This window comes from Simochromis diagramma, unplaced genomic scaffold (genome assembly GCF_900408965.1).
Source record: "Simochromis diagramma unplaced genomic scaffold, fSimDia1.1 OVJJ01000603.1, whole genome shotgun sequence".
NCBI lineage: Eukaryota > Metazoa > Chordata > Actinopteri > Cichliformes > Cichlidae > Simochromis > Simochromis diagramma.
In genome coordinates, this window is record NW_024387414.1 from 18,802,648 (window position 1) to 18,823,617 (window position 20,970).

General features: G+C 39.0%; 2 protein-coding genes across 2 annotated transcripts; both read left to right on the forward strand.

Annotated features, from left to right (window-relative positions):
* The first annotated feature begins 937 nt into the window (after positions 1–937).
* On the forward strand, positions 938–4,076 carry bola3 (bolA family member 3). The gene is made up of 4 exons (XM_040011902.1): positions 938–1,107; positions 1,226–1,349; positions 2,694–2,782; positions 3,422–4,076. The coding sequence occupies exons 1-4, from the start codon at positions 1,039–1,041 to the stop codon at positions 3,485–3,487; spliced, it is 348 nt and encodes a 115-aa protein (XP_039867836.1). The 5' UTR covers positions 938–1,038; the 3' UTR covers positions 3,488–4,076.
* Positions 4,077–5,586: 1,510 nt separating this feature from the next.
* vat1l (vesicle amine transport 1-like) lies at positions 5,587–17,953 on the forward strand. The gene is made up of 9 exons (XM_040011885.1): positions 5,587–6,432; positions 6,985–7,114; positions 7,341–7,556; positions 7,742–7,884; positions 9,919–10,022; positions 10,683–10,738; positions 10,878–11,072; positions 15,011–15,094; positions 15,590–17,953. The coding sequence occupies exons 1-9, from the start codon at positions 6,218–6,220 to the stop codon at positions 15,686–15,688; spliced, it is 1,242 nt and encodes a 413-aa protein (XP_039867819.1). The 5' UTR covers positions 5,587–6,217; the 3' UTR covers positions 15,689–17,953.
* Positions 17,954–20,970: the final 3,017 nt, after the last annotated feature.

Consider the following 20,970-nt stretch of genomic DNA (forward strand, 5'->3'; position numbering starts at 1 on the left):
AAATTATCAGAGCAATTCTACACTAATGAATTCCCCTGCACAGAAAGCTCTGTATTCTTGAGAGCTGTGATTTTAATTTGTTACGAATCACACTGACAATGACTTTCATCTCTTCAAGGGCAAACAGTCATAGCAAAACAGTAAGTTTGCTTTTTCTACCTGCTGTGACATGTCAAAATGTATTTTGTGGAAAATACCTGGAATTATTCACTTAATGAATAATTAAAGCAATAATTACTTTTTAGTGTGTGCAGCCATGTACATAGGTAACATGTGAAGGGACCTCGAGAGCGGAAACAGTTAAAATGTCGATAGATAGATAGATAGATAGATAGATAGATAGATAGATAGATAGATAGATAGATAGATAGATAGATAGATAGATAGATAGATAGATAGATAGATAGATAGATAGATAGATAGATAGATAGGGGTGTCAAACTCCAGTCCATGAAGGCCAGCATCCTGCTTGTTTTTGAGATGTGTGTGCTTTGCCAATAAAAAGCTACAAGGGCAGGTTAGTTGGAAGACAAGCAGGACAGCGGCCCTTGAGGCCTGGAGTTTGACACATGTGGATTACAGTGTTAAATTGCTGTGTTACAGAAAATAATCATGATTGTTAAAGAATAAAAATAGAAATAGTGACTTTAAAAACACGTACAACCAATAATATGTATAATTTTATTTATAAGAATGATAAAATAAAATAATAAAATGTAAGACTGAAAAGAGAACTGTACTAAATGGTACGTATGACCTTCATAGCAATCAGTATTAATACATAACATATAATCTATTAAAAAATGACATGTATGAATCTTGTATTCATTCAAAATATTAATATTATATTCATACCATGGCAATATTAGAAATAGCAACAACTAGGGCGCTCAAATGTGTTAAAAAACCCAAAGTGATTTGTGACCCGGATGTATGACGTCATATTTGAGGGACCGCGCTGTCTGAGGACATGACAGTTAAGTAACCGGTGTGTGTTTCACAAACTTCCCCTGATCAAGCTGTGCCTCCGTTTTCACAATGTTGGCTTGTAGTCGCAGTTTGAACAGCGCTGTGGTGTCTGCACTCCGTCTTCTGCGCAGTAATCAGGTTAAAACACCTTTAGCAGTACCAGCAGTGCATTTCAGAGGGTCAAGCTTTAGCTTAATGCTAGCCGCCAGTTTGCAGAAACTGTCTGCTGAACTTAAACTCATCTCCTCCTCCTCAGACTGCCGTCACTGGACAGCTGGAAAGACCTCTGTCCACGCAAACCGACGGAGAGGTCCGCATCGCAAAGATACTGAAGGAGAAGTTCCCTTCAGCCTCGTCACTCAAAGTTGTGGATATATCAGGTAAACACTTAAATCCGCGGAAATGATCCTGATCCGCCTAAGATGTTATCCGGGACGGGAGCACGGCTTAACACGTGGGAAATGACAAGGCTGGAAATGAAGCTACACAAAACTTTTGGTTCATACACAGTGGGGACCGTGTCAGACCTTCTTGAGTAAATTTTTAAGGATTCATCTACTGTGCAGCTGCCACATGAGGAATTACTGACAGGCAGTGACGGTGCTAAAAACAAATACATCACCCAGATTGACAGGATTACATGTTTTTCCTCTCTTTGCTTATTAGCAACACCCTTATTTCCTTTTATTGTAAGGAACCGCTCTGCCCGATCTGCTCCTTTTAACTCTGGTTGGCGGTATTTGATTTGTTAATTTTGTGTAAAAGTGTCAAATAACTTTTCTGTTATTTGCACATACACAGTGGATAAATACTTTTCCCTGGTTTATATCATGTGATACCCATTATCACTGATTTGAAGCTTTTTGAGTCAGCTAACTCAAAAGACCCTCAGAGGGATGCATTCCCATGCAGGATTAAAGGATTTGTGAGCTTAACGTTTTCAATCTTAAAGATGCCATTTTTTAATTTTTTTATATATATATATATATATATATATATATTTTTTTATTTTTTTATTTATTTATTTGGTTATTGTTTTTGCCTGGTCCTACTCTGCTGCTAAGTCTGTTTTAAATTGATGGATGGCAAATAACATCCAACAGATTAGAGTATTTGTAGCCCATTTAATACCAAGAACAATCAGTCAGTAAAATTAACTTCACCTTCATCTGGTCACCCACTTATTAATACCCTCTTCGTTAGGCTGCGAGACAATGTCAGACTTGATTACATTGATTATCCTTTGATGTGTGTATCACTTTTGAACTACACACAGAGCACATGGAGTTATAAAATCAATATATCAAGTCAAAATTCACAAAAATAATTGGTTTTCTGTGGTATTATTCTCAACTTCTTCGTAGCAATAATGTGGCCCTTTTCTGATACCTTGTTTTTTATTGTTGTTTTGTTTATCAACCACTCGAAAAGGCTTAAAGACTCAAATGATGCAGCAGACACCACTTTTTAGATGCCTTGGAGTAAAAAGCCCAGGTTAAGTCTTTAACTGCCTTCATGATACTCACCCACTTCATGTGGTTTTAGGTTTGCAGAATCGGCTAATGCAAAGAAATCCCAACTATTTTGAATTTGCCTGGTAGGACATGTAGGTCTTCCCTGAAGCCGTGCATTTGAACTGAGGAAAACTCTGAAAGCCAAGGAAGCAAACAAACAAGCAAAGCAAGTCATAAGATTCTGTTTCTGTGTTTCTGTTCTGTTATTAGGTGGCTGTGGGGCCATGTATGAGATCCACATAGAATCCAGTGAGTTTAAAGGAAAAAGGACTGTTCAGCAACACCAGTTAGTCAATCAGGTAAACCCCTAGAAAACTTGTCTAAACTGATGTATTAAATCTAAAATTGTTGATGTTTTATTTAGTCTGTGTTGAACCTTGTATGTGCTTGTTATTTGTTTTGTTTTTTAAAGATGACATGAAACGCTACACATATAAAGGATAATTTACATCATGGAGCCCTGCTCTCAAAAACTGACATAGATGTAACTCTGTCTGTGAAGCTGGATTAAATATGTTTAGCACCATCTTCTGTTAGTATGGAACGTGATGTCACTGGGTTGCAGCTAATAGTCTTACATTAGTTTATGTTTGCTAACCAGTGACAGAATCATGATCAGGTTTGTGCTGCCCCTGGGTATAACAATGAGTTTTATGTTAAGAAACCAAGGATATACTGTCCACTTTTACCGTCTTGTCTCTAGCAGTATTTGGCTCTCATTACTTGGCTAGCTGCACTGAAATGGGAAAATCCATCTGTTAGCTGCAGTGTCTGGGTTTGTATAGCACTCCATGAGGTAAATTAACCTCCATAGATCTAGTGTTTCATGTCCTCTTTTAAGTCTGTCGTCTTAGCTTCAATTAACAAAAACTTGTAGTTTATATTTGCAATAGTTGATATTTTAATCACAAGTATTGCGTATGTCTTGTCCTCCACAGGCACTCAAAGATGAGATTCAAAACATGCATGGATTGCGAATATTCACTGATGTCCCACAACATTAGAAAAAGTCCTATTTCTGGCCCACAAACCTTTCCTTTGTTCACCCTCTCTAGTATGAATGCACAACTGGGAGGAAAAAAAGCTGTTATGTACTAAACTAATCCTGTGACATAGATGTTAATGTACCAGTGGCAGAAACGCACAGGATTTTATCTGTAGCAGTTAAACACTGACAGTGTGAAACATGCATGATTGCTAAGTGAGTTATCATGTACTCTAAGATAATATATTGAACCAATGAAAGCTGTGATACGCACAAAATGGCCTGCTAAATTGTTAGCAAAGTGTCAAGTCATGTAGGCTCTTCCCATTGTGGGGTCTCCTGAGGGCTGATGGTGATGCTGGTGTAATAATGGGCAGTCTCGTAATGGTGGAGAATAGCTACAGACTCTATTTTTAACTGGGGATGGATCTGTTTATGGAGCATTAGTTTGCAATGTCATTAACTCTGACCACAGTCTGTGTTACCGTCTAGCTTAAGATGATTAATTTCAAAATTGGTTACTGGCATTGGATTGTACTTTGCTCCTGTGTTTATGCTACCTATTCCTTTCTAATGTACTTGCAATAAAAGGAAGCTACTTTTGTTGACTGTTTTGTTTTTGTTGCTTAAATTTAAAAAAAAAATCCATTTATATAAAAAAGGAAATGCGCTCACTATTACTGCCTGTCAAATTAATCTAATATTAATCACGCTGAGGATTAAAAGTGAAAATATGAAGTTTTTCATAACATTTTTGCTGCTGTTGAATGTTGAAAAATGATGGCAGAAAGCAAGTGGAAGCCTTAAACAATAGGCTTAAATCATTTCAGCTGAACCAATGTATAGCTGAGTGATGGAAGTTCATCACTCTGATCTGTAGTTCTACGAATCTGTTTGAAAATCTTTCCGCTCCTTTTTGGAGTTTCCTGTTATTTAACAAATTTTGTGTGTTTGCTACCTAACACAAAACCTAATACATATGTAAAAGTAAAAAGCCTTTTCGCAATAAAAATAAATAAATCAGGTGGTGTAATATTTCTAATATTTTGAAATTGACTTCTAATTTTCTTTGTAGAATAAACTCCATGGTCATGGAGAAAATAACTTCATCAACTGTTGCCAAGGTTACGGTGTAACCCTGTAACCCTGGCAACATCTTAAAACAACCTGCTGACGCATTCAACTTCCTGCATCATAAATTGCTACACTCGCTCCTAATTTTATCGTAACTGTTTTCTTTTATAAACGGACCTCTTTGCAAAAGGTTTAATCTAAAATTTCTCAAACACAAAAAGAAGCCAATGATATGTGCCAAGCATAAATAAATAATAAAATGAATAAAGTTATTATAAACGTTACTGCTTACTACACATCCTGAAGAAGCCAAGACGTCATAATAACACTTGTCTGACATTCACTTTTTGTACTTCTTTGAATTTCTGAGCTCAAGAGCATGCTAGCTGCTAACGTAGCTAACTACGGCAGCCTGCTTAAAGGATATGATAAATTAGCATTTTGCTAGTTTCTCATTAATTGTAGCACCTGACATTGAACCACTCCAGGCTACATTTCAGTTGAATCTATGTTTATCCATATCTAAGAGAGGCCTATAAACCTTTTCAGCCAGCCATAAAGACTTCATAGTGTCCTCTGTATAGTGAAATGCTTTTCACTGTTTGTTTGTTTTGTTTTGTTTTTACCGTCATAATAAAAGTCTTATTTTTAGGTTGCAACCTAAATACAGAATCTTGTTTCCATCACTGGGGGAAAAAATATTATCTAAAAATTTTTGGTTATTATCTCAATCTTGACTTACGAATAGGAGAAAAAAAGAAGACAAGTGGAAATTTTGAGGTTTTAATCTCAGAATTTGGGGTTATGTATCTATAAATAATAAATTATTATTATTAATAAACTAATAATATGACATTTTGAGTTACTCATAAGTCAATTTTGACATATTTATCAATTTTTAAAAAATCTGTCTTTTAGTTATTTATTTATTATATATTGTCATTTAAACATCGTTTAGCCCCGTTTAATAGTTAATTTAAACAGATTTCGAGGGATGTAAAAGAATATGTATTATATATGTATTAATATGTATCCAAATTAAAAAAAAAATTATAGCCTCGAAGAAACTTCAAGTCTACAAGTCACGAATACATTATTTTAAATAGGAATGTTGCACTCGCACACAAACATGTATGCATACCATGATTGATTGTTGTTAATTCTTCGCTAATTCTTCCAGGTTTGTTTGTTTTGTTTCCTCTGGTCATTTTTATAGTTTAACCCTTTAAAGAAGAATAAAAGAAAACATCCCATTAAACTATAAAACTTTGAATCTTTATTATGAGGTTAACGATTATTTATTTATATCCTACTTGGTTGTGCTGCCGAGGGCATCTGAAGGAGTTCATCAGACTTAAAAGTTTTGCGGGCGCTTCACCACCAGATGGTGCACTTTATAAGTCGTATTGGCGCAAGGAAGGATAATTCACCAGGATGAAATAATTTCCTGATTTGAAATAGCAAAGTTTTTTTTGTTGAATTAATCGCCATCTGTCAGACTTAAAATACTGGAACTTTAAACCTGCGTGAGTGCACGTCGCTTGCAGATGATGAGGATTCAGCTTCCACTGTGGATAACCGTCCGTACAGCGCCTGCCTGTGTGCAGGCTGCACCGGCTGCACGCCCAAATCACTCTCGATTAGGAACGGGGAGGCAGAGCAGCTGGTCTTCGACATGGCTAAAGAAGGAGCAGACATGACAGAGGAAACCGAGTACATGATAGACAAAAATGTGAAGAAAGAAATAGACAACGTGGAGACGTCTGGCAATGCCAAAGAAATGCGAGCGGTGATATTGTCAGGTTTTGGGGGTCTTAACAAACTCAGGGTGACCAAGAAGGCAATGCCCGAGCCTCAGGATGGTGAAGTGAAGATCCGCGTGAAAACATGGTAAATATGAGGGTGTCAATGTTTTTCATTTGTACTTGTGAGCTGCGGTCTGATCTGGTCTTTTACTCCCACGTTGCATGGTGCTTTTGAGAAGTCTAAACGCTGATCAACAAGGCTTACACAGAAATTCGCAGTCATGAATCCACAGGTCTTTTCTGGTACAGGAGGTTGGGTGGCTGATGTTCATAACAAGCATATCTGATGCCACAGTTTCCAGTCATTCTATGTCACACTTTCTATTTTCTAAGCGCTTGTTTACAAGATATTGAGCAAGTCATTTTTCCCCAGGTTGCAGCTGAGCTTTTGCCAGTGTTAGCAGTGTGACATTGGGAAAATTAAAGTGTACTGTTTATCCACAGAGGAAAAGCCTGTGACTCACTGCTCATAATAATGCAATAAACAGTGCTGGGTAATCCCTACATCTCTTAACACCTCATGCTAAATATTTGATATTAAAAAGCTGTTAGAGACTGTTCAGGGTCATGGTCGTCATCCAGATATCGAATCAGATGGATTCCAGTGTAAACAAACAAGAATTATTTTTTGTTGCAGTGGCTTGAATTTCCTGGACCTGATGGTACGTCAGGGGACTATCGATAATCCCCCCAAACCCCCTCTTGTCCCTGGATTTGAGTGCTCTGGAATAGTAGAGTCAGTGGGTGAAAACACAAAGGGATTTGAGGTTAGTGTAATTACAGCTTGTTGATGCAGTTGTTCTATGAGTACATGCTGCCAGAGAAGTGCACCAATAAAACTAGAGAGGATGCAGATTGCAATAAGTGCTGTAAGCGTAACAATCAGAAATATACTGCTGTTAATTGATAATCTGATGACATTTACTGCCACATGACGGGCTCACGTTAGTGTCTGCCGTGTGTTGACCTCCTTCCCTCACATGTTTCTTTCAGATAGGCGACAGAGTCATGGCTTTTGTGAATTACAACGCCTGGGCGGAGGTGGTTTGTGCACCCGTGGATTTTGTCTACAAGATGCCAGATGAAATGACGTTCGCTGAAGCAGCAGCCTTCTCCCTGAACTTTGTGGCTGCTTATATGATGCTCTTTGAGGTTGCCAATCTGCGAGAAGGGATGTCAGTGTTGGTCCACTCAGTAGGAGGTGGTGTAGTAAGTCCAGTTCTCATATGACTATTGCACACCCTCTAAACAAATGCACACATATGGAATTGTTGTTTAATCCCCGCTGTTAATAGTGCTATTTATGCCGTGGTATGAGTTATGTTTATGTCTGCTTTCTTTATCCTCTGTGCTCTCGGGCACTGATACATTATTATAACTGTTATTATGTTCAGGGTCAAGCTGTGGCTCAGCTCTGCTCCACCGTGCCTAATGTCACTGTGTTTGGGATCGCTTCGTGTTTCAAACACGCAGCCATTAGAGACTCCGTGGCTCACCTCTTTGACAGAAATGTTGACTACATCCAAGAAGTCAAAAAGTAAGTGTGTTGTGTAAGTGGTTTTACTTCTTTTTGACAAATTTTGGCAACATTCACTCATTGAGTCAAGACTGAATGTGGAGATGTAGTCAGGTGAAGATGTTGCCGGTTACCCCTTTAAACTAACGTGACAACGCTTAGTTAACAGAGGGTAAGAGGCCTGCTGGAGGATGCAGATGTTACTGCTTGCTTTATTGGTCATGTGTGGCTGTGGTCACCATGGCAACTCACAGCTCATCTCAGCAAGCAGCAGCATTGTGTAGGGTGGAGGTCTGTAGCGGCAATGTGGAACAGCTGAGCCAATTAGGCCAGAGGAGCGATTTCTTACACGTTACACTGACATCAGAGACGGTTTACGCTACAAAGAAACCGCTGGTTGCAAACATTCATGGGATTGGATGCGGTATGCCACAGGTCTACTACAATTAATCTGCGCAGGTTTCATGTAGTTCTAACAATGTTGCAAAGCTTTTGATTATTTCATCACCAAACAGCCTCCTCTGCTTCACAGAGCTCTGGCAGTAATTATCTGTGGCTATACTAGAAACAGGGTAGATGCGCAGTAGTATGATGTATGAAAATACATGATGAATAAAGTATTCTGATTCTGATTCTGATTCTGAAAATCCATATTTGCCATGTTGTAGTACCTACAGATGCAAATGGCTTGATTAGGCAATGATGTTGAGTGCTTTCTGCATACATGTCAGCAGTGGTAGTGGATTAATATGCCTTTCATCTCACTGGTCCACACATTCTTCTCAGGATCAAGTGCAAAGTACAATTAAATTAGCCCTTTTACAAAAGGCAAAAAACCATGAGAATCACAAGACCACCAAGCTGTTCAGCCAAGCGGGTGTTCGGGGCCACAAGGCAGAAAGTATGGACTTAATGTCCCCTTGATAATAACACGCCTTTCATTCTTTCATATACCGTACTCTAAAAAGTCTCATTATGGCCCTTTTTTTTCCACTGGCTGATTCTGTGTGCGATGAGATCAGAAACTTTTTGTAACACAGTGTAAAATATGTTACCAATGAGGAGCTACGTGGGCACTGCAACACATCAATAATCCCTGTATAAGAAAACGTGGGCTGCAACTTTTTCTCAGAGTAATACTCCAGAGAACCAAGCTCCTTATCTTATGAATCCATGATTAGACAAAACCTGAAGCTGCTCCAGCATGAATCACAGGCTGAAAACACACACACACACACACACATATAAATAAATTATATATATATTTATATATACATATATCTATATATATACTCACAGAGTATGTTTTGCACGTTTACATTTAGTGCTTGTGGACACAAACAAGCCAGTGCAGTCATATCTCTGCCTTTCACTGTACTTTAACTCAGCTGTTCGAATTCTTCATGACATTTTCAGTAAAGCTGAAACAATTAGTTGCTTAACTGATTAATGGTAATTGAATGTTGCCTGTTATTTGGATTTTAGATTAATCTACTGGTTATATTTTTACCCTTGTGAGCTTTCTAAATCTGGGTGACTGGGACTCAGGAGGTAGAGTGGGTTATCCGCCGGCTGAAAGGTGGGTAGTGTGATCCGCAGCTCCTCCGGTCTGCCTTTCAAAACGTTAAGATGCTTAACCCCAAAATGAATGTGGGGGTGACAGATAAAATATAGTGCTGTGTGAATGTGGCTTGTAGCGTCTAAGTTTCTTGCGGGCTCAGTAAGAGTAGAAACCTTTCATATAACTGCCTCCATTCCTTAAATCACTTGTTTTCTCAGACAAAAGTGGAATACTACATTAAAAAGGCAAAAAAAAAGTATTATGTCTGAAATCGATTCAAATTTGTCCAAAATGTGTCCAAATCCTTTTTCTGCTAATCTTCCATCGAGGCTAAATGTTTCAGCTCAAATCTGTGTTTAGAATAATCTGTTCATTTATGAGACAATATTCAAATAATTTACTGGTTCTAATGAAGTGTTTAAATCTCTGCATGTTGCATGTTTATTAGCTCAATTGAATATTTTTTAACTGTCCCTTTGTTCTTGGTGTTTCAGGATTTCTCCAGAGGGAGTGGACATTGTGCTTGACTGCCTGTGTGGGGAGAACACAGGCAAAGGCCTGAGTTTGCTGAAGCCGCTGGGAACTTACATCCTGTATGGTGGGGATGATATGTATTCCTTTACTGTGCAAAAATGTATCGCTTCAAAGTCAAAATAACTACATTTTAAATCTTACTTCAAATATTGAGAAGTACAGTCTCACTCTCGAGTCAAATTCCCTGGCCCAAAAAAGCAGTCTGGCACGAACACGCAGAGATTTTTATACCAGTTTGCGTGTGGATTAAAGAAGCTTTAGAGGTACTTTTAGTTGGATTTTGTTACTTTTGCACAGAGCCTGAGTAGCTGTTTTACATTCCTCATGGCAATCTATCTGTCTTCTTGCTGCAGCTTCAATTTTTACACACACCCATAAGAGTGGCACAGATCTAGTCGCAAAATAGTGAGTGTCATTTGAATAATATATACTCCAGAGCCTGCAAATTGAATGTATTGTCCTTCACAGCAACCAGTCTTATCTGGTCTCCGTTAATTACTTTAGCTTCTGTCAAGCCTCATGAATCAAGTAACATGATTACAGAGAGATTAATTCATTATCTGCAGCCATACTCAAAATGTGCAAAGGCATACTTGCACAGATCTAAAGGGCTAAAGGTGCCAGCTGATCCTCCCCCACTCTCCCTTCATGCTTCATGGCTGCCAATTATTGACTAGTCACTTCTGTCCAGTATACAGAAATCCTTTTATTTTTGTTTTTTCAGGCGCGTCAAACATGGTAACTGGGGAAACAAAGAGTTTCTTCAGCTTTGCAAAATCTGTGAGTCAGAGATGCAGTCTATCATCAATATTTGAAAGGAAACTACACCCTGTAACTGCCCAATCAATTATAAGTCACAGGAAATGAAACGCACGCACACATCCGTCACCCTCGTTTGCTTGTTTATTTGTTTTTACAGTGGTGGCAGGTGGAGAAGGTGAACCCTATTAAGCTATACGAAGAGAACAAAGTCATAGCTGGATTTTCGCTCCTCAACCTGCTCTTCAAACAAGGGAGATGTGGCCTCGTGAAATCAGTGATGGACAAACTCCTGTGTTTGTATGAAGAGAAGAAGATCAAGCCTGTAGTGGACTCCCTCTGGGCGCTGGAGGAGGTAAGAACTTGAAGTAATCAGAGGGTTTAAGACACAGAGATCGATGAGGATCAAATTAAAAATGACCCGATCACGTCGGTTACGCAATCCGAGATGCCAGAAAAGATTTTAAGAAGAATTGGTTTAAACATCCTGGACAGAATATAATGTGTTGTTTGTCGCTGCTGAACGTTGTCAGCTGTCCTTGGACATTCTTCCACAGATGGTGGGTAGGTTGAATCTTCCTGTTCAACTATTATGTCACACCAACACAAAAAGCCAAACAGCCCATACATCAGTCATTTGACACTCGATTTCTACAGACTCTTTAAGTCTTCCTATAACTGTGATCATTCAGTTTCTCAGGAACCTTTGTACAGTAGATGCATGTTTCCTCTAATAATTTGATATTTACATTAAGAGATCCGGATCAGTCTTTTCCTGCATTGTGCAACGTTTAAAAGGGATTTGAGTTCAAGGGAACATCAGTAGTAAATGAAGACCCATGACTGGAAAAAGAGAGACTCATAAATACACTGTCACAATTGGTTGCGTGTAGAACATATTGAAGCATTGAAAACCAGACTCTTTCCATCACATAGGCAATTTTACAGACAGATGAATATTACCACATCTATGCTCGATTTCCTCTTTTTACTTTGCTCGCTCTGCTATATTTTTACAAGGGCATTTGTGGCTCACATCCCCATTGGTACATAAGCCTAATGGAAAAGTACCACTTTAAGAGAGCGTACCTGTGCTACTTACAGGGTTTTTCCTGCCTAAAAGAATTTTTAGTGCCCCCCAAAAACGCTTAAATCCAAGCCAAAGGACAATCACCGGCATCGTAATGAAATACTTTTTTTATAAAGCAAGTTTGCTAATTGGGGGTTTTAGTTGTCCAAGCATAATAATCATTTCTGTTTATTAAAATGGTCCGAAATAACAGAAAATGCACTGATTTGTTTTATACAAGGTAACACACACTCACTACTTTAACTGTATGCAGGGCCATCATGCTTATTCATCCACTTAATCCCCATATTTATCCATAAAAGCTCCGGCTTGTGATGCGGGGTTAGTCGGTGTGCATTTGACCACTGCTGGGCTCCTTCATGAGAACAGCTTCAGTTTAACCCCTTTTTCATATTTGTGATCCTTCCTCTGATGTCCACGTGTACCTGCAGTGGATACAGTAAAACGGGGATCGGAGTAAGGCAGGAACAGTTCTGTGTTTTTCGTCTGTAGTTAAATGATACACAAAGATGGGGACAACCATGGCCCATCGCCACAGCTGTTTTCTCTTATTTGCTTAATTAAACCATTTGCAAACAAGGAATGTGTGGGCTGTACAGATGGTGGTTGATTTATTCATTTTTCTGCACCTGTGGGGTGGAAAAGCTGCACTTTTAATATTCTTGTAGGTTAATGAATTCGGCAAAGCCTTGCAGCTCTGAATGACTTACCTCTGCACCATTTCAGACCTAACAAACGCCAGAATCAATGAAGAACCTGCAGCTGGGGACTTGAGACTAAATGGACTGGTTTTTGTATAGTGCATTTCTACTCAAAGCACTTTAAAAAACGGGCCCTTTTTTCAACATCTAACTTTCACTCTAACATAATGGGAGCAACCCAAGAATACTATAATATTCAGAGTGGAGCAGGCAGTGATTGAACCACCAACCTTCCAATTAGTAGACAATCTGCTCTATCTCCTGAGCCATGGCCACCCCAGTCCACTGATTTTCTGGTTACTGGAAAAAGAAGCAGAAAGTTTATCCTTGGACTTTGTTTCACACTGAAAAATACCTCAGGAATTTAGATGAAAGCAGAGGCAGTGTAAGTAATAATCACAAAAAGCTTACTGTAAGTTATTCTAGACTCTGTCTACAGTCGGAGAGATATTTTTGTGAAATGATTTCTCATGGGAAACTTTCCATGCACTGTTGTCATTACTTTGGCAGATTGTTCAGGCTATTCACTGGAACCATTGCCCATGAAGAATCTCATTAGAGGGGAGGATAGCGTGGGATGTAGTGTCAGGGGCACAGCTTGCCTCGGTTGTTTATATGCCTGGAAGGAGAGGTTAGTTTACATGCTGACCATAGCAACCTTTCTTTCCGGAATGAGAAGTTGGACAATATGCATGGCTGGGACAGAATAATGGGAGTTTTTCTAATCGCTGCTAGTTTCAGTCAGGAAAATATTGTACAGCTTCTACGCTGAATGCTATTAAAAATCCTGAAAAACAAAATCGAACCCACGTTGCATGAAAATTGGTCATTATGCACAGAGACCTAATTTGCTCAAAATGTAAGCGGAATTTATCCAACCCCCAACCTCTTCTGGAAAGTTTCTACCTAACAGCAAAGTGCTGTACAGGTTTATGACCCACTTTTCCTATTGGCTTGATTTCTGTGACACAACGGGTTCCAGACAAAGGCATACACTCAGCTGCGTCTGCGTGAGTGCATGATATGGCATGGTAATCTTTTGTGGTGGGTCTGACTTTATTTTTGCCCTTTTAGCAGTAGCACCATGCCTAACAGAGTTGATTCTTTAACCTGTTAAGTAAGTTGCTATCACAGCAAAATAAATAATGATGACTGAATGGCCTAGCAGTCGTTCATAAACGTTGTTTCTGGTCTCCTTTTGCCCGCTGGATGGCAACACGGAAACCGGAAAGCGTCGCTCGTTGTCACATGTTGTGCCTCTTATTGCTCCCAGGCCGTGTTGGTGAACACGAGCGTGATGTTTTATGACAGCATACGAAGTGTGGGTTTTTCGAAAACAGTGTAAATTTGCAGGAGCCTTGTCAGTGCATGGCAAACTGTTGCCTCAGCTGCTGCGTCACGACTGGATATTGAATTATTTTCATTTGAATGCAAGCTGTAGAGTTCGCCACAACGCAGTGCTTAGTGTTCTGGGATTTTGTTTACAGGCACTGATGATGTGCACAGGGATTTCTCTGCAGCAGCCCGCTTGCCTCAGTCTACCGACAATACACACCTTATTTCTGATTTTCTTTAGCTGGCAGTAAAGATCACACAGACCTAAAAGATTCTGACTCACTGTCTTACTCAGTTTTGCTCTCCTAGCAGGAGCACTGAATTGAGGGGTTTTGCTGAATTTGAACGTGTCATGGTATTTTTCCACAGACAGCCGAGTGGCAGAAGCCTCATCTTCATTTAAAGATAGTTTAAGAGCCCTATCATGTTGATACATGATGTCCTTTATTATATAACAGACGTGATGGGTCACCTATGGTTTACTCTGCAGTGTAGTGCACAGCATCACATTTTATCTCTGAAGACGGCATAATGTGTGCTATAGATGTAGCTGACTAATTGAGTTTGGAGTCCTTGGTTCAGTTCCTAGAAGGGTTGTTCTTTATTTTTAATTCTATCTACTGTAGCTATTGAATGTGGGGATAACAGTGAGCCAGGTTATTAGGAGGTGTGGTCTGAGACTTTATTTATTTTGCAGAATGTGACTAAGATTTTTTGCAGTGTAGAATAAACCATTTCTGGAATAAGACTGCAGAAACAGTTATTCTTAATGTATCTGTTATTAGAGACTGTCCCTCCCTGCCAGATTTTCAATTCAATCTCTTGCTATAGATCTTGCATCAGTGAGGTGTTCAGCGTGATGTCAAATATCAGCCAGCAGAGTGAGTCAGCATCATTTTGTCACCGTTAAGGCCATTAACTTTCCTCACACAGGAAGCCTGTAATATAGCTGTGCTAAAAATGGATCCCGTGTCTACAATCTGCAGAAAATTATTGAATCTTTTTGTGATTTTGAAATTTTATCAGCTGGTGTTTTTTTTTAAAATCCAATTTTACAGCAGTCTCTCTGTTAGAGCTCTTTTATTGTTAAACCAGCTTTTTTTACATGTTGAGAATAAGATCTGTGCGGCTTTTTAAGAAGAGGTTAAACTTATGTTTTCTTCTCAGGTAAAAGAGGCGATGCAGAGAATTCATGACAGAGGCAACATAGGAAAACTCATTCTGGATGTTGAGAAGTCTCCCACCCCTCTGGTAAGAAAGGCTTTTATTGCTATATAGACATTTTCTCTTTTAAAAGGTGACAGACTGCATACATAAACAGACGAATATAAGACAAATCTTATATTCAAGCCTACTGTAGTTTATGTAGGATTGTCTGGATGCAAAATTGGATAAATATGAATTCCAAGTCCACATTTTTAAGAAAATCTATAATGAAAATGATTTTTTTAGAAATGCAAAAGGTATTCTTCTCACACTTCATTTGCTAGCTGACATACAAAGTGGCATTTGTAGTAAAACAATATATATATATTTGACTTTAATTTGTTGACAGCACATTTTCTTCTCATGTCAGGATTGTGAGAGCTGGATTTCCTCCTGTCCTCTTCATTTCCATTGTCATGTCAGCCCATCCTCTGCCCATTAGCAGAGTTCGCTGTGTGATTTGATGTCAGCTCACATTTATTTCCCCCTCTGTTTCCACTAAACGGTTAATGGTGGCAGTAAAAAATGTTTTATCTGTAGATGGCCAGCGACAGCACGGAGACCAGTGAAGCAGGAGAGGAAGAAGAGGAGCCCGAGGGAGACAACGACAGCAAGGAGCGAATGCCTTTTATCCATTAGACCCAACAAAATCCCACTGCAGCACACCTAGAGACACTGGAGAGGCAGCACAGTTTCACCAGAGCAACACAACCCCACTCGTGTGTGTTTGTGTGCATGTGCTGTATGCATGAATGTATGTATGTGCAGTATACTTTAGTGCCTCTTGTCCGTTTCCTATTATGTGTCAATTGATTAGTCTAAGCAAAGGATAGGATGCCACAATGTGCAAGAGCCATTTTCAACACAGTGTTACATTATATGCTGTACTATGAAGTAATTACCTGCTAGCCAATAATATGAATAGGTTTGTGTTCACTTTATAGTTAACTGCATCTGCCCACAGTTTATTAAATTAACAGCAAACCACATAAGCATTTAAACCTGCCGACCTGCTATTCTCGTTTTATGATTAGCACCCCATGAAATAGATTAAGTAAAGCACCTAAGTGTCAAATAGTAACAAGGAAACATTTCTAAATATTTCACAGCACAGGGGGAAAAAGAAGTATTTTTCTGTGCTCGGCTGTGAGAATTAAAAGCGAACAGCTGAAATAGGTTTGAGGAAGTGACCCCAGTGTTCTAATTGTTCCGATCAAGGGAGTGCATCCCTTTGTTGTGTTAACTAATATGTAAGCCAGGAGAGGCAGAAAAGACTGAGTGTAGATATTTGCATGACATTTTATGCTAATGTGCCAACCTTATATTATGGGATCACTAGTGCCTTTGAGCTACAAACAAGTGTAAAATACTTGAAATGTATTCCTTATGTGCAGTTCACATTGAACAAACAAACAAAAAGTTATTTTTAGGTGGAAAATGAAGTGTAATCTGTTTTTAAAAAAAAAAAACCATCATTGGATCATGTAATAAGAGGGATTTGGACTTATTTTTCCCACTGAACTGTATATTCAGAACTTACATAATGTGTAATACTGCGATTGTAACATTTATTGTTTCCGATCAGAAAACCATGAACAGATTTGTAAACACTTGAGTAGAACAGGACAAATTTCAATTTATACCTGCGTCAAAATCCTGGTTTTTCTTGAGCATTAAGTAGTTAGTCGGACTAAGACTGCAGTTTAAGGTATTTAGGGTCTCTAGCTTGCCTGTCTGACCAAAGTTGTTTACTTGCTGGTGCCTCACAACAAAAGTGCCGTAAAACTCCATAACTGACGACGTATTTTTACAGTGAGCTCGTGTATGAGGCTGATTTAGGAACACTGTGCAGTGCTTTAGTTAAGTATGGCAAGCTCTGCCTTTACTCTGCAAGTACACCCACCTACTCAGACGATTTTATTTTTGAAACTTGTGAGAATCTGCTACACTATTTCAATTTCTCTAATTACGCTACCTTGCTTACTCGGTGTGTTTGTATTGGCTAGCTGTCTGAATCCTTCATCATTTTAGGCTCATCTACAAAAACAACACAGGATGTCAGTGTTTTGTAATTGAAAAAAGTAGAAACTAGTCAATGTGTAGCTTAAAAGTTATGAGTAAACACTGCATGCTTTGAATGTGATAAACAGTGAAGAGAAGATGTTCAATGGGTTTACTAAAGTGATCAGATAAATTATATCCTAGACTTGAAATTTAGGGCGTTATTTAGACAATTTGGGGAAGAAAATCTAAAATTCGATGCCTTCAATGTCCCTGTTAGTGTCTGTGTGCGTGAGAGAGACAGTTGTATGTGTATTCATATTGCCTCGTTTAAAAAAAACAAAAGAAAGAAATGTGTACAACTTGTTCAGCACTGTAGTGTGTTCACAAAATTCCTCAAACTATGGTTTACCTGTGATATATTTTTGTCACATTTTTGTTGTGTACTTTCTTTGAGCACTGCTCTGTTTACTTGAATAAATTTATCTGCAAAGCATTTCTCGCGATTTTGACTCGTGTTCAGGTGTTAATGCAAATGTCTATCACAATCACATGGCAGCAACTCCATTCATGTAGGCATGTAGACATGGTTATTATGGTGAACATTGTGATTTAAGTGACTTTGAACTCGTGCTTTTTGGTCACAGATGGGCTGACTATTTCAGAAATACTTTGTTTGGGTGTAAATGTCTAGTTCATGTCAGATGAGAATAACTGATTACAACCAGTATGAAGAAGAGCATCTCTGAATGTCCACAATATTGAAACTTAAAGCACTTAAAGCACTACAGCTGCAGAAGAACAGACTGGGAGCCACTCTTGTCAGCTAAGAGCACGAGGATATAGTTCACATAGGCTCACTAAAATTAGACAACGTGAGATTGGAAAAATGTTGCCTGGCCTGAAATAGCTACAGCGATTAGAGCACGCTGTAGGTATTTCAGGTACTGCGCTGCAGTGGTTTGTATCATATCTAATAGACTCCAATTTGTACATGTAAATGGAGAATCGTCTTCACACACTAAGGTCAATTATGGAGTTCCACAGGGTTCAGTGCTACGACCAATTCTGTTTACATTATACATGCTTCCCTTAGGCAGCATCATTAGAAGACATAGTATACATTTTCACTGCTATGCTGATGACACCCAGCTCTATCTGTCCATGAAGCCAGATAACACACACCAATTAGTTAAACTGCAGGAATGTCTTAAAGACATAAAGACCTGGTTGGCCACTAACTTTCTGCTTCTTAATTCAGATAAAACTGAGGTTATTGTACTCAGCCCTGAAAAGCCTAGAAATATGGTATCTAACCAGATTCTTACTCTGGATGGCATTACCTTGGCCTCCAGTAACACTGTGAGGAACCTTGGAGTCATTTTTGACCAGGATATGTCCTTCAATGCACATATTAAACAAATATGTAAGATTGCTTTCTTCCATTTGCGCAACATCTCTAAAATTAGAAATATCCTGTCTCAGAGTGACGCTGAAAAACTAGTTCATGCATTTATTACTTCCAGGCTGGACTACTGCAATTCATTATTATCAGGATGTCCTAAAAACTCGCTGAAAAGCCTTCAGCTAATCCAAAATGCTGCAGCAAGAGTACTGACAGGGACTAGAAAGAGAGAGCATATTTCTCCTGTTTTGGCTTCCCTTCATTGGCTTCCTGTTAAATCCAAAATTGAATTCAAAATTCTGCTCCTCACATACAAGGTCTTAAATAATCAGGCCCCATCTTATCTTAATGACCTTGTAGTACCATATCACCCTATTAGAGCACTTCGCTCTCGCTCTGCAGGCCTACTTGTTGTTCCTAGAGTATTTAAAAGTAGAATGGGAGGGAGAGCCTTCAATTTTCAGGCCCCTCTTCTGTGGAACCAGCTTCCAGTTTGGATTCAGGAGATAGACACTATCTCTACTTTTAAGATTAGGCTTAAAACTTTCCTTTTTGCTAAAGCATATAATTAGGGCTGGACCAGGTGACCCTGAATCCTCCCTTAGTTATGCTGCAATAGACGTAGGCTGCCGGGGGATTCCCATGATGCATTGAGTTTTTCCTTTCCAGTCACCTTTCTCCCTCACTATGTGTTAATAGACCTCTCTGCATTGAATCATATCTGTTATTAATCTCTGTCTCTCTTCCACAGCATGTCTTTAATCCTGTCTTCCTTCTCTCACCCCAACCGGTCGCAGCAGATGGCCGCCCCTCCCTGAGCCTGGTTCTGCCGGAGGTTTCTTCCTGTTAAAAGGGAGTTTTTCCTTCCCACTGTCACCAAAAGTGCTTACTCATAGGGGTCATATGATTGTTGGGTTTTTCTCTGTATCTATTATTGTATGATCTACTGTACAATATAAAGTGCCTTGAGGCGACTGTTGTTGTGATTTGGTGCTATATAAATAAAATTGAATTGAATTGGTCTGACAACTCCTGATTTCTGCTGTGACATTTGAAGGGTAAGGTCAGAATTTGGTGTAAACAGCGTGAGAGCATTCCTCATGTCAACAGTTTAGACTGCTGCTGGTGCAATGGTGTGGGGGATATTTTCTTAGCACAATGTTCGACCTCTTAGTAGCAACTGAGCATCATTTAAACACCACGCCGTGTCCATCTCTTAATGTCGACAGTGTACCCATCTGATGGTCTACAGCAGGATAACACACCATGAAAGTAAATAATGCACCAAGGAAAAAATTCAAAAAGGAATGAACATTGCAAACAAAGATGAACACAGGGTTATACACTATCAGGAAACAGGTGGGGATCGGGGCACAGCTGAAACTAATCAAGACAAGTGAAGACAGTCAAGGTGGGGCTGAGAATCATAAAGGAGAAAAAATTGCAGGTAAAAAGCACCTTGAAAGTAAAACAGGAAGTAACCGGATGACCGAGAGGAGAAGAAAAAGGTACACAAGAGGGGAAAGGGACTTACAGGGAAACCCATGAGGAGATGGCTATGAAATCAAAGCAGGGACTACACTCAAAATAATAAAACTCATAATATACCAAGATAGAAAAAGGAAGAAAAACCCCCCAAAACAAAACAAAAACTGAAACATAATATCAAAATATATTAACAGGAATCTGAAACACAAAACTCATGACATACAAGTAAATCAGATTCTTTGTAAGCCTTCAGTGTTGCACAAGATGACAACAGCATCAGGGATTTCTCTTTAAACAGAGAGCTGAAACACAGTTGTGTTGCTAAAGAACATATGGATCTCAGAGGAGGACAATGGTGCTTGTGTCTAATGACGATGGTGGTCGAACATTACTCAGTTTCATTTTGGCTTTTGCTGTGATGTCCCCAAAGTTTGTTTGGTCAGAATCAGGAGTGCACTCTGGGCAAAACTGCTGCAAACGCCGCCTTATTTGAAGATTCACACACATTTGGTCTTGAGCAATGAGCAATTTTTAGTTAAACCAGAAATAACCCGCTACGTAGCTGTCTGTCTACCTCGGTGTTTGAGCTGCATCTTAAATGTGCCTCGAGAGGAAGAAAAAAAGTGCCAGCAGAGGTTGCATTCGAACATCATACATTAATGTGCTTGCACAACTTTATTCGTGCCACTGAATACTAAGCAACAAGTCTATAAAAGCTCATTTTGTAGGATTATTTGTTTCTCACACATTCGCCGCATCATGTTGACATATATGCATCTATATGTATTAAATTCCATAATAAATAATTGGAATGCATTATTCCAGAGAATATGTCACTCAGGGGGTGGATGTATTATTAAAAAAACAGTTTGAGGATCTAAAATAGGAAAACGTGCTTGAACTGGTTTTGACAGTTGAATAGCTATATTGAGCAAATATGCCCAATAGTTTTTTTTTTCTTATTTAGCTCCCACTCCCGTCTGTATACGTCTCCCTCTAAAAATAACTCGCCTGCATTAAAGCTGTA

Coding starts and splice junctions, on each gene's coding strand:
- vat1l (XM_040011885.1), top strand. CDS start 6,218: ATGGCTAAAGAAGGAGCAGACATGACAGAGGAAACCGAGTACATGATA. Junction 6,433..6,984: donor AAGATCCGCGTGAAAACATG/GTAAATATGAGG, acceptor TTTTTGTTGCAG/TGGCTTGAATTTCCTGGACC. Junction 7,885..9,918: donor TACATCCAAGAAGTCAAAAA/GTAAGTGTGTTG, acceptor TTGGTGTTTCAG/GATTTCTCCAGAGGGAGTGG.
- bola3 (XM_040011902.1), top strand. CDS start 1,039: ATGTTGGCTTGTAGTCGCAGTTTGAACAGCGCTGTGGTGTCTGCACTC. Junction 1,350..2,693: donor CAAAGTTGTGGATATATCAG/GTAAACACTTAA, acceptor TTCTGTTATTAG/GTGGCTGTGGGGCCATGTAT. Junction 2,783..3,421: donor AACACCAGTTAGTCAATCAG/GTAAACCCCTAG, acceptor TGTCCTCCACAG/GCACTCAAAGATGAGATTCA.